Source organism: Erythrolamprus reginae, unplaced genomic scaffold, assembly GCF_031021105.1.
Source record: "Erythrolamprus reginae isolate rEryReg1 unplaced genomic scaffold, rEryReg1.hap1 H_9, whole genome shotgun sequence".
In the NCBI taxonomy this organism is placed as follows: domain Eukaryota; kingdom Metazoa; phylum Chordata; class Lepidosauria; order Squamata; family Dipsadidae; genus Erythrolamprus; species Erythrolamprus reginae.
In genome coordinates this window covers 419992-434336 of record NW_027248537.1, presented here as the reverse complement: position 1 = coordinate 434336, position 14345 = coordinate 419992, and the positions used below count along the sequence as shown (strand labels likewise).

Here is a 14345-nt window from a genome sequence, read left to right as displayed (position 1 = left end):
AAGTGATATGAATCAGAGCTTTTCCAGCATGCTGACGTTTTTGCTTGCTATTGCTTCAGAGTATTATATTTTAATTACATATCTTTTCTAACAGATATGGCAGAAATGAATAAAGGATCTTTCCAATATAAAATGTATTCTGACTTCCTGCTTTCAATAAATAGAATTAGTGCTAGTCATAAACTGACAGCTATGATTTTCATAACAAATGTTCATTGTTTATTTGTTGCATGCTGCTGAATGTTTCCCAAACTTGCTTTGGTTTCCTAATGAAATTACTTGCAAGCAAGTTGGTTTTCAAACAACATTTTATTTTACATTAATGTAACACAAGCAGTGTGTTGGACTAATTTTAATTTTAATAGAAGCAGAAATTCTAAAGCTTTAGGTATATTTATGCTTTAAAAGGAAAAGCAAACTGGGAACAAAATAATACCAGCATTTTTTATTATCTATTTATTATATTTATTCATTTAACTTTTAAAAGTCTGTGGTTGTGAATTCTTTAAACTTTAATTATATTTAATTTCATATTTTTAATATCATTTGATATAGTAACGGGGATTACAGGGAGTCTGAAATTCTTATCCATTGAAAAATAAATAAAAAAGGAACACTTGCAAGAAATCTGCTCAACTTTCTTTTATGTACATTTATTTAGCACTGGATATTCTGTAATATACAATCGGAGATATTATAGCTGCTATTCATTTGCCACCCAGCCAATTTAGATGATTGGCTTTTCCTTTTGGGCAGGGCAGTCTTCAAATAGATATTCATAATATGCTTGTCTAAACTTTGCCAAATACAAGTAGAGTGAGCAGGCACTTAGGGAATGCAAAGATCAGTGGAGCAAAAAGAACATGGGATTTCTCCAATTTCTGATTTATTTCAGCTCCATCTTTCCTCTGTTTCAACCTTCTCACTGAAGCTTGTCCTTTTCCATGACAGTTAAATATTCAGTAAAGGTCTAATTATACTTAAAGGGCGCATAGTGCCAAATAACCAGCCTGCAATACTGCTTCTCTTGTCTTTTTTGGCAGCTTTTTTGCTTTTCTCCATCACACAAGTGGCAGACAGGGACCTATTCAATTCTTTCACTTTTTACACCTTTTGAACAGCTTTCTGCTTTTCTTTCTTAATAACAGGGCATTCTAAAGATGGTTAGTTTTTCCATAGGCAATTGGTTGTAGATATTTCTCACCTATTTCAATCAAAAAATTATTCTATTTGATTTAGTTCTAACCAATGGGATGAATTATTTAAGTCAGTTTCAATTATTTTCTTGTACTCACTGTTGCAATGTTTCATAGCCTTGCTCCTTATATAATAATTCTTGCTTCATTTGCAAAAGTTCCCTCTTCAGTTTTTTAACCTTGTATGTAAAAATAAAAGTTGCTTTTAAGATATTGTAACAATTTAGAATAATCAACACCTTTAAACATGAACGATAAATAAGACCCGGTATCTGGAATTGTCCTTGTTCCTGTTTTTAAATACTACGACCATACATGAAAGACCACATGAAATTGACTTTATCACATGATATTCTGTGGAAAAAATGTTTTTTTCCCCAAGTTCTGGCTGACTTGATTCAACATCATCTGATTTATGGTTAAAATGGTTCACAGCTGTAGATGGTATCATAGGACAGGAAAGCTTTTCCCTTTAACTCAGGGATGTCTAATCTTAGCAACCTGAGAACTTCAAATCCTAGAATTCTGGAATTTGAAGTCCACAACTCTTAAAGTTGCCAAGGTTGGATACCCCTGTTTTAACTCCTTGTCTATAACTATACCTGCCCTGTGGAACAGCATCCTCCTTTCCAGGATATGGATGCTCCAATTCTGGACTTCTTTTGTAAGACCTATTTATCCAGGTGTTTGGGCCAAGAGGCTAGGTGAATGTCCCTGGTGATGTCAATTTTTTCCTGTTGTTGTTTTGAGGGTTGTTGTTTTAAAAAGGAAATGAAGGGTTGTATTTGTAATGGTGGCTTTAATCTTTGTATATTGCACAGATTCATTGCTCTGAGATGGTTAGCTTTATAAATAATACAAATTAATAAATAAAGCTTCTTTACTAAATCTTCGGGACTCTTCTTCTCTCTGCAGATTTTATTTTTTACACAAGAGAAGATTGACAGAAACTACTATCTCGAAATAGAAAAAGGAGGAAATCCTTTAAATGGGGGAGAGGAGGAGTATTTTGTATTTTAGTATGGAGAAAAAAAACAAGAGGTCCAAGAAGAACAACAATTACGTATCAGGTGATTGGATATATGTACTAAATATATGAGGGAACTATTTTGAATCCTGCTCTACATACTGTATATGTACATTATAGTTTAGACATTCTACTAAATATATTGTATCTTAAAACACTAGTTATCTCAAATATTTAAATATTTAGTCAATCAGTAGTCAAAAATTTTTATTCTTTCTGGATTGCTATTTTCAATCACATTCAAATTCATTTACCCCAGGTGATAGTAGTAAGAAATCCAAACCAGATACATATTAGTGTTCAGAATTCATTTCTATAGGAAAAAAATAGATATTACCACTGTGGATATGCTAATGCTTATGAGTTTATTTACCTCATGTAAATAAAGCATTGTTAGCATTTGCTGAGCACCAAGGAATTCTATTGTCCTAATGTTTGTGACAAGCATCTGGTATGAGAGATATGCTGGATTAAAAGATGTACCTTTATTTGGATAACATCATTTACCATGAAATTCATGTTTGCTTCCTAAGTTAACTTGTCAATGCCCATGTGTCTAAGGAAGCTATTCTTATTCAAAACAGGACTTATCAATATAGCCACAGGGAGATAGCTTAAGAGAAAAAGAGCACAAATAAGATCAGGGGAGGATTCCTGACAGGCATCAATGTGTGGCCAGAAGAAAGGAGTTTGCAGGGAAACACAATCTATAAAAAGAATAAAAAATTCCAATGGGCACACTAGACAATGTTCATTTCAAAACATACATCCTTAAACCAAATCCTTTGGTTTAATAATTATCTCCATATGTTGATCATGAACAACTCCTAAAGCAAATATTACTTTTAAAATTATTAGCACTACAAATGTCCACAAAATATAGGCTTGTATATGTAGAGTATTAAGAAAACAATTTAGTTGAGTTATTGGGAGATTTCAAAGCATCCTTACCCTTAATCTTATAGTGGAGATTTCTGCTTTCAGAATATCAGGATCATACTTTGTGCTGGAAGAGGAGCTTGAGAAAACTTATTAGGGGAATAAGAGGGAAAAGACAATGAACCATTTGGGAGATCATTTTATGTTTCAATTCCCTAAAACATTTAAACAGCAGTTCAACAGATTTATAAAAAGCAAAATAAAAGATTGGTTACTATATTACAATGAAAACTCAAAGCATTTTCGCTTTTATCATTTGGACAGCATTATTTGTTTATTACATTTATTTACTCATTTTGTCTAAGAGCTATTAGTGGTGTATGCACCTACTTTTATTCCCATAAAGCAAGCCTTGAAGTAGGATGAAGTTATGTGCCATCTTGCTTTACAACTGCATCACTTTGTGAAAGAAACTCCAGTCCCAACTGTGGTTGCAACTGTATAATGGTTCCTGTTAATTCACTATTACCCTGAATCTGGCTTGCACTGGATATCTGCTTCTCCATTCTCAAATCAAACATTAATAACACTGTAAACTTCTACATTACATTAGTTTGCAATCTCAGGATTGGTTGCTGGAGGTCTGTTTTCCCAAGCTGGTCAAGGCCTCTTTTTTAAAAACAACAACAACATTAGCTTACTTCTGCCCCAATATCTGATCTCAGATCTGGAGGCTTCCAAACTTTCACCTACATGGCAAAATAATTGTTTGTACAGATAATTCTCAATTTACAACCAGTGGTTTAATAATAATTCCCACTCATGATAGTCTTGGAAGATGCGCTTTATAATCTATAAATCCATAGCTATGGTAAAACCTTGTGCCAGGCACCCTCCCATCAAATGACCACATTTTGCACGCTTGGCAATCTGCTTACATTTACAACTGGTTACCAAGCCCTCTTGCAATGATGAGATCACCATTTGCAATCTTCTCTTCTGCTTTTCCCGGAAAATAAATAGGGAAGTGGAGAAAATGTTGGATTTGAGATCAATTCCCCCAACAAGTCAAGGGATTTCCCCTCCCCTCCATGCAGGGAAAAATGCTAGCAAATGATAACATTTTGCCCATCCAAAGAAAACTCAAATAACTACCAGCATTTCTGTAAAGACTGGTTGCAGTTTTTCCTGGATCAGGATTTCCTGCCCTTAGTCATTGTTCTTCCCAATGGAGCAGAGACCATTAAAAAGAGACAGAAGGCTTCCTGGGTGTGGTGGGAGGCCCAGATACTCCACTTAACAAATGTAACTGCAGAGAATGCAGTCATTGAGTAAAACACACATGTAGCATCTCATTTAATAACCATTTTGCTCAATGAGTAATATTATGGGCTCATTTGTGGTTATAATTGGAGGAGTACCTGTAAGTATTTGATACAGATAAAGAAATATTCAAATTCTCTATAAAATTGAATTGGTTAATAAAGTAGAATCCTCTGATTTACCCTTCCCAAATCAGTTGCTTCAGCTCCCAGGACTGGGATAGTTTAACTAGGGCTGCCCACAATTGTTTCTTGAAGATCCCCCAGATCTTTTGAATTGATAAATGCAAGTTAAAAAACATGAAAAGAGAAGGTTAGCATATTTCACATATCATACATATGTCTTTGATACATACGACTTGTATAAGAGCTTGATTTTTCCTTGTAAACATCATTCAGCCGTACATATTCACCCAAGGCAAGAGCCAGCCTCTGCTCTTTCACATGGAAGAGTTCTTTCTTAGTGCTAAGTGCATCTTGAGCTACAGTAAGATAATCTTTTAACATTTTTTCTTGTTCTTGTCGCCACTGCTTTCTTGGATCTTCTATCTGTGTAGTTTCTGTACAGGTACAAGAAGAAAAGCTTCCATTCAGTTAAGACCCCTTAAATCTAAAAACAACAAGAAAGCAACAAGAAACCCGCCACCCACTTTTATTTTGGTACATGCATAAGAAACAAATTGTTATTAAGTGCTGACGTGTTAAACTAGGTTATTTATCAAATAGCTTAGGAAAAGATTTGTATATGTATTAGAGAAAAGAATCATTTTTACTTTTATGTTTTGACACACATTTTAAGTTAATTCAAATAGTATAATATCAACTTGGACCAGGCAATAACTACTGGTAATGCTTTTTTTAATTTTATTGTTTCTGATTATTTGTAATTAGCTTTATTTCTTCCTCCCTGTTCTGGATTCTGGTTAGAAACTTTGATTAAATTGGAAATAACGCTTACTGAATGCAGGGTTTCACAAACAAAAAATCCACATCTTTATTTCTCCTCTCCTCCGTATTCAAAATGCATTACAGGCAGTCAAATTCTTTTCTCTCTTATCTTAATGCTTAGGGCACACAAAAGCATTCCTCCAGACCCCCTCCCTTTTCTTAAGATTTATGTCTAGGCAGCGTAGTTCAAAGCAATAAAACAACTGTTAAATAGCAGAGAATAAACTAGCTTACTTCGTAGCCCTTATTGGCACACATTCATGATAGATTTACAACATAAAACTCCGCCCTTCTTCCCCGCTGGCGCCCGGACGTGACGAATAAATCACTTCAGTAATTAACCTGTTCCTCCCCTTAATATCTCTTCCCTAACACTTGTTCCTTGCACCTGTGCACCCTCCTGAAATGCAGATTTAACCATCTATTATCTGTCTCTTCTTCACTGGAGTCTGGACTCATAGCAATGTCCTGTGGCTGGCCTCCCACCTGTTCTGACACCTGTAACTCTTCGCCATCCTCCAACTGAGCAGAAGTATATACAACACCCCCTATTTTTTTTTCTTTGTTTCATTTATTAGAATCCTATTTAGGAAAATAAAAGCTGACTTTCATAGAGAAAATAAAAATGCTGTCATTCAACTGTACAGGAGAATGGGTGAATGTATGTAGATTAATTGTCTGTTTACCTTTTGCAAAACTATTTCTTGAAAGTCCATTCAAACTGGAGTCTATATAAGTCACATCTATATCAATTCAAAATGCAGGGGTGGGTTCAAAAATTTTAGCAAGGGGTTCTTGCTAAGGTTGCTGAGTGGGCGTGACCATGGTGGCCACGTTGGCCTCTTGCACCACAGGGGGAGCTGTTTGCCCTTCCCGGGCTCCTGAGATCTTCTGAAGGCAGGAAACAGGTCTGTTTCCTGCCTTCCCGGACTTCCGGTAGGCCCTTTTTTGCTCTCTCTGAGTCTCCATGCACCCTGAACTTACTGCATCCAAAATTGGCCGAGTGGGGACTCTTGGGAGGGCTGGGCTGGGGGGGGCGGTTGTCAGCTAGGAGTGGGATTTGGGGATTCTTCAAACCACACATAATCTTAGCTAGAAGTTCTCTCAAACCCCTGCGAACCCCCAGCAGCCCACCCTGGATTTTAAGCACTGGCATAAGCTTGTTTATAATAATTGTTTGCCCCAGCAGTTTGAAAGGATCATAAAAGAGAGGCAACTCCATAATCAAACCAGCAACTTTTATTTTTTAGTAAGATCAAAGTTGTAGGAAATCTAGTGTGTGCCTGCACCTCATTTGCTTCCTATCTCTACTATTGGAAATGAAAATAAATGGAAATCAAAATGTTGCCCCCTTACTGTTGAATAAAACAACAACAGAGGAAAGAATTCTGAAACAGCACTGAAAATTTAAGATTAAAATAACATGTACTGTACAGTATTTAGATATTCAACACTGAAGAAAATGTTTAGTAAACCTTAAACACTGCACTATAAACATTGCATCCTTAATGCCACCTTGTTCAGTGTAACCTTAGATCCCCAAGGAATACACAAAAACCTATACAATACAGATTTTGTCTTCATTAGTAAATTATAAGAAATACACTACAGAGTTTCAGTGGGCTCCCCTTAACTCTGCTAATTTTTTAAAAAAAGCTTTAACACCTGGGGAATTTCAGAGAAAGATTCAGATTTCTAAGAGATTTCAGTCAATGAGTGAAATTTCAGCTGATGAAAAGCATTACAGCATATAGCTCTTAGGAGATATTTTACAACTTCACAACTCTCAAGAAGGCATTAATCTAAGCTACTGATTTAAGTTCCCACTCCAAGAACATTAGTTATACATCCCACATTAAGACACTTTTCTCTACTTTTGACTACTTAAATTATCCAGAGCAAACAGTAATTCAAATATGCTACAATAGTCTTTAAACATATGTTTGGTTAGCTTCTGCTATAGCAGAGAAAAGTCCCTGGTGGTAAAAACTGTCGATAATGCTTGATAGTTCCACACACTTAATCTTTCTAATGCTATATTTTGATGTGAATTCAAGGGGCAAATGAAAATAAGATGTAGTTCTAAAGAGAGTGAGAGTAATAATCAGAATGTCTTTTCTTTGTCAATGCTAATAAAATATATTCTGGACATTTCTGTGGAAAGGTTCTTTCAAAATTCAAAGAAATAGAAAAAAAAGCACTTGCATTTTCACAGACTTATAAAAGTAAGCCAACTCAACTTTTAGATGTTGACTCCTAAGTGAAATCAAGTGTTCTTCTCTATTTTTCTATTTTATGGCATAGGACCAGACTATCTCTAAGACCGCCTTCTGCTGCACGAATCCCAGCGACCAGTGAAGTCCCACAGAGTTGGTCTCCTTAGGGTCCCGTCGACCAAACAATGTTGGCTGGCGGGACCTAGGGGAAGAGCCTTCTCTGTGGGGGCCCCGGCCCTCTGGGATCAGCTCCCCCCAGAGATTTGTACTGCCCCCACCCTCCTTGCCTGCGGAAAGAGTTTAAAAACTCATCTTTGCTGCCAGACCTGGGGTTCCTTAGATCTCCCCGATTAATGAATGCTTTAGCTTGATTGTTGAATGAATGATATTGATAGTTTTTTAATTAGAATTTTAAAGATTGTTTTTTAATGTGTTAATTGGTTTGTTATTATTGTTACTTGTTTTTCTGTACATGCTGTGAGCCGCCCCAAGTCTTCGGAGAGAGGCGGCATACAAATCCAATGAAATCTAAATCTAAATCTAATTTAAATTGTGTGTGTATGTGTGTGCTATACAATCATGTGAAAATGAAAGTACTTCCTCTTTCAGTTCTGTTTTACGTGTAAAACCATATGATTTTTACGTCACGTAATGAAGGAAAGCTGCTGGAGCGGCGGCAACTGCTGAGACAGCTCTGGTGGCCTCCCTTCATCACGTGATGTTCCCAGCGCTGATGCTACTCGAAGGGAAGCCGCCACCATTGCTGCCGCCGGGAAGGAGAAAGTTAGTGTAGCTAAGGTAACAAGACAAAGCACTGTCATGAACTTTAATGTTTAAGGTAATAAGACAAAGCACTGAGGAAAGGAGCCCCCCGAAGCTGCCGGGATTGCAGCCGCCCCCACCCTTCCTGCAGCTTGGAGCGCTTATAGAGCTCCTCAGCCTCCTGAAGCTGCCGGGATTGCAGCCGCCCCTGGCGGTAACATTTCGGATAATAAACAAAATTTTCTGTGACTGTTTGGTATCCGAATTTTTGTTCAGATACCGAAGCAAATTTTTGCCGAAAATTTTGTTCGGTATCCGAAATGTACAAGAACCAAAGCGTTCGAGAACCGAGGTACCACTGTATTTCTAATATTTTAGGAGCAGGGAATAAGTTTGTTTGGTGCCAGTTGCTAATTAGAGCCCAAAACAGAAACCAAAACTCACAGATATTGTCTTTGATCACACAGCTCTCATTAACTGACTCACTCTGAATTGGCAGAAAGCCCAGAGATAATGAAACCCACTTCTCAGTTTGTAATTCATCATTGATATAATAATATCCCAAGAAATAAATCTGAGCGGACATCTGGAACATAACGAAAGTGAAGCGTCACATAGCTCAACCTTAAATAGCCTAAGGGTGTGGCCAATTGTTCTAGAGATCTATTCACGCAGACACCTCTTGCTTAGCCACTCATGCCTTCTGGCAACTCTGCATACCCTAGCATCAAGAAGAGGCTTCTCCTCTTTTCCTGAATCACTCATGTGCACCTCGAGAGGTGCAGAAGGCCCTGGTTGGCTTTCAGCTTCTGACATCACATCCTCTCTGACCTCCTCGCTATCAGACTCAGGTGCCAGATACACGGGCCTAGGGCAGGGCCGCCGATAGACGGGTACTACAGGGAGCCCCGTACCGGGCCCGGTGATTAGAGGGCCCCCGCCGCATTAATGCCGTCAATCAGAGCTTCCCTTTGGTAAAAGAAAAATAACCCGGATGAATGGACGTGAGGGAAACTCGAGGCGCCTTCCCAAAGCAAAAGAAGGGAGGTTTGTTGTCGTGTGGGGCTGGTCTTCAGAACCCGGTTGTAACTTATACCAGCGTTTCCCAACCGGTGCGCTCCTGCTCGATGCCGCGGTTTTCGGCGCTCTCCTGCTGGGCTCCAAAGAAGGAAGGCAGGAAGAAGGAGAGCTTCATTCTTCACGCCTTTTTCCCGCCTTCCTTCTTTGGGGACCAGCAGGAGAGCGCCGAAAACCGTGGCATCGAGCAGAAGCCGGGGGAGAGCTGCGAGCGGGAGCCCCAGGACAGAAGTACCGGCAGCGCCCCGCCCAGCTGGAACTTTCCTGGCGTCGGCGGCAAGTGTCCTTTGTGGCCCGGTGGGAGGGCACTGGCGGTAGGAGGGGGGGTGGCTGCAGCGGCCGCAGGCAGTCGCGGGGAGATGGCGGCAGCGAGAGGGAGCACTCTCTCTCTCTCTCTCAGCTGACTGCAAGCGGGAGCCCTGACGTGGCGGTTGGACGTGGTGCTGGACATCGTACATGCTGGCGCTGCGGGCCTGGCATATACGGTGTCCAGCAGCACGTCCAGCTGCCACCGTCAGGGCTCCCGCTTGCAGTCAGCTGAGAGAGAGAGAGAAAGAAAGAGAGACATATAAGAGAGGCAGAGAGAGAGAGAAAGAGAGACATAGCAAGAGAGGCAGAGAGAGAGAAAAAGAAAGAGAGACATAGCAAGAGAAAAAGAGAGACTTAGCAAGAGAGGCAGAGAGAGAGAGACAGAGCAAGAAAGAAAGACAGCAAGAGAGGCAGAGAAAGAGAGATAGAGAAAGAGAGAGAGAAAGAGAGACATAGCAAGAGAGGCAGAGAGAGAAAAAGAAAGAGAGACATAGCAAGAGAAAAAGAGAGACTTAGCAAGAGAGGCAGAGAGAGACAGAGCAAGAAAGAAATACAGCAAGAGAGGCAGAGAAAGAGAGATAGAGAAAGAGAGAGAGAAAGAGAGACATAGCAAGAGAGGCAGAGAGAGAGAAAAAGAAAGAGAGACATAGCAAGAGAAAAAGAGAGACTTAGCAAGAGAGGCAGAGAGAGAGAGAAAGAGAGACAGAGAGAGAGAAAGAGAGAAAGAAAGAGAGATAGCAAGAGAGGCAAAGAGAAAGAAAGAGACATATAGCAAGACAGTGAAAGAGAGAGAGAAAAAAGCAAGAAAGAGATAGCAAGGGAGACAGAGAGAGAGAGAGAGCAAGGGAGAGAGAAAGACAGAGGAAGGGAAGGAGGGAGAGAGAAAGAGAGCAAAAAAGAGAGGAAGAAAGAAAGAAAGAGGGATGGAGAGAGAGAAAGAAGGGAAGGAAGGAAAAGAGAGAAAGAGGGAGAAATAGAGCGAAAGGGAGGAAGAGAGAGGGGTTTTTTGTCCAAACTTTTCTTTAGCCCGCCCCCCCCGCCCCGCCCCTTTCAATGTTTTCCAGGATTTTGAAAATATGAATAATGTGCCGCGGCTCAAAAAAAGGTTGGGAAACACTGACTTATACAACGATAGAATCCCTGTATTATCAGAGGGTCTCCAACCTTGGCGACTTTAAGACTTGCGGACTTCAACTCCCAGAGTTCCCCAGGCAGCTTCGCTGGCTGAGGAACTCTAGGAGTTGAAGTCCGCAAGTCTTAAAGTCGCCAAGATTGGAGACCTCCTGCTCTATCTACACTGCTCAAAAAAATAAAGGAAACACTTAAACAACACAATATAACTCCAAGTAAATCAAACTTCTGTGAAATCAAACTGTCCACTTAGGAAGCAACGCTGATTGACAACTTGGAGTTTATATTGTGTTGTTTAAGTGTTCCCTTCACTTTTTTTTGAGCAGTGTACTTTGAAATTAACTTGGATACCACGGGCTCGTTCAGACCTGCGTTCACCGATGGGCGTAAAAACTAGATCGAAAAGGATATTGAGATGTGAAGCAATATGAAATTGTATTTGGTTTTTTTTTAACAGCTCCTATTTTAATACCACTGATAACTACACAACCCCTGGATAATTAGAATAGAATAACAGTGGGAAGGCACCTTGGAGGTCTTCTAGTCTAACCCCCTGCTTAGACAGGAATCCTACACTACTTCAGACAGATTATTTTTTTTTTAAAAAGTAGTTATTATGTAAACATTAAAAAAATAAGATAGTACATAATCTATCATTTTACAATATACTTATTTGTTTGTTTAAATTTTGTATTTGCATTTTATAAGACAAGCAACAAAACAACACAACATAACAAACACCACCCCCGTCCCTTTTGATCTGTTATCCTCACAGTTCCTTCTTTATATAGTTATACGGCCTGTAACATCAGCGGTTATTATATGATTATTCTATAGTTCCAGTAAAACTAAGGTCAAGTTGTTGCTATCATAATCTTATGAATAAAGTTAATTCTGGGAACATCGGGTTTTATTTACAACTATTTTCAGATGATTATCTAACATCTTCTTAAAAACTTAAAAAAAGTAGTTTTAAAATGGCGGGGGGGGGCAGACACTTAGGCTGTATGGGGCCCCAAAATTCCTGATGGCGGCCCTGGCCTAGGGTACCAGGCCACAACCGTCTCTTGATCCTCAGGATCCATGACCAGCTGTGCAGGACGCAGACGGGCCACAACATGTTGCCATGTTCTCTTTAGAGGGAAGAGGCTTTCTCCTGGCAACCCTTCCAAACAAACCATACTTATTCAAGCTTTTTCTAATTGTACTGTCATGAACTTTAATGTTTAACAAGCTAACTGAGGCATATAGAGTCTGAGATGTAACTCTTAGATTTTTTGCAATTTTTCTGAGCATTGCATGATCCGACCTTGGGGTGAATTTGCTGGGACATCCATTCCTGGGAAGATTGGCAACAGTATTGAATGTTTTGCACTTGCGAATAATCATCTTCAGAGCAGAACAATCTTGGTAGAGTTGTAAGCCCATTTACAACTTATTTAAAGTCATTGTTCTACAGCAGGGGTGTCAAACTCATATCGTCATGACATCGTCACGTGACGTATCGGGACTTTGGGCCACGAGTTTGACACCCCTGCTGTAGATAGGCCATTTATAATTTAATCAATCAGAAGGGAAAAAAGAGAGAAAAGAACAAAAAGGAAAAGAGAAAAAAGAAAATCATCCAAAAATAATCATAATCATTATCAAATATCTCATCTATATTATGCACAATAATCAGAGCTATTTTCAATTTTCTCATTTATAAGTCATATTTTCTCCTCTTGTACAATTCTTCCATTTTACAATTTATATCACTTGCTTATCTATTTGTATATATGTATAGAGTATAAATATTTTCATTAGTAAATTCCCATAAGATAAAAATATTAATAAATCCAATTCATTATGCATACTCAATTGTTTTTATAATTTATAACTTTGTGAGAGAAGAGAAAAGAGAAAAAGAAAGTGCTGATAGCTTTTAGTATCTTCTGGATTTTCCTAAAAGTATTTTAATTTTCTTAAAAGTATTTAATTCTTAAGAATATTTAATTTCAAATTATATTGTTCAATGTGATTTCAGTCAAATCAGGCAGTCCAAATGTAATTTCAGTCAAATTGAACAGTCCAATCAGATCAAATCAGTTCAAATCAGTTCAGTTCAGCCAAAATATAAAAGTCTTTAGACATATAGCAAACTGCTATTTTTACTCCCGCCACACAATGTCGCTAGATAATAATTTTTCAAGTCTGTTCTGGATAGCTCTTTTATACCTTCTTCTGGTTTTTTAGTGACTTCTTTTTTCCGGTATTGCATTCCTCTTTGTTTATAAAGGAAAAGAAAGATAAAGCTTCCACAGCAGAAATTTAAGGTTCCAAATTCCAAAAGGCAAATTTCAAAGAAGACCAATTAAATAGCTAGAAAGAATTGCATGATAGGCAATTTGCTACTTTTCAAAGCTTCCGCTGAAATGCCACGTCGCATAGATAGCTGTCTTCTTCAATCTCAGGCCATTTTAACTCCGTCCAGCAACCAAGCACAAAAACAAAAATCTAAAATCCCATTCAGGCACTTTTCACTTACCACCATAGACAGGAAATCCCTTCTTTCCCTCTGTAAGTAACTACTCCAACTCTCTTTCCAGATGTAATTGTTCGGCTACCATCCTGGCATCACATTGTCTCCGCAGCTGTGTCGGTATAGGCACGGCTGCCTGTCTGGCTTCACCACAGCCAGTTGTAACCCTTTACTTGAGGTCTCCTAGAACTCCCAACTTTTAGTCTTTTGAACTAAAATTTTGCACAGCACAGTTTTATATCATAAAGAAACTATATGCCAAATTTCATCAAAATCTGAGATGGTAAGGTGGGGACAACTAGTCCACTTGACATGGAATGATTCTTAACAGAAATATTATTCTTCCACTGCAATTTATTCCTCTCTGAGTCTTAGTAGAATTATTATGATGTTGTAAAAAGAAATGATGGCAGTTAAAAGATAAGTTCTATGGAAAACAGGGTCTCCGTCTCTAGTATTTTGTTATATATTCTTGAGGTTTTTAATGGCTCCCCTAGAATCTTCTGATTAAGCAATTAAATCTGAAATGGGCTACTAGGTCAATCTGACAATTCTTTATTTCAGCATAAAAACAAAGCAAAACAAAACAATCTAAGAGCCACATCATACAGACAGAATCAATTTTGATTCCTTTCTGTTTCAGGGTATAATATACAGTGAGTTTGGTGAGATAGTTTAGAACAGACCTGGGCAAGATGTGGCCCAAGGGCTGGATGCGGCCCACCCACTGTCTGTGACCAGCCTGCAGGGGTCAGTACAACTTTTCTAGATAGGAACCAGGTGTTCAAGATATAATATATAATTATATATATAATATATAATATAGTTTAATATATAATTATAATTTTTAATTTTTAATAATAATATAATTAACTCAGTTCTACCCAATAATATACAGTATTGAGTAGAGCTGTGTTAATTATATTAGTCCGGCCCTCTAAAACCATCCCAATTTCT

The 14345-nt window shown here is 38.4% G+C and overlaps 1 protein-coding gene across 1 annotated transcript in view; it reads right to left on the bottom strand.

Moving 5' to 3' along the window:
* Positions 1 to 14345, bottom strand: part of LOC139155889 (protein WWC2-like) — a 190571-nt gene that overhangs the window by 93452 nt on the left and 82774 nt on the right. The window contains exons 3-5 of the mRNA XM_070731238.1: positions 4781 to 4984; positions 3175 to 3251; positions 1296 to 1375 (exon numbers count right to left, since the gene is read on the bottom strand). Coding sequence (XP_070587339.1) covers positions 1296 to 1375; positions 3175 to 3251; positions 4781 to 4984 — 361 coding nt within the window. The remainder of the gene's footprint in view (positions 1 to 1295; positions 1376 to 3174; positions 3252 to 4780; positions 4985 to 14345) is intronic.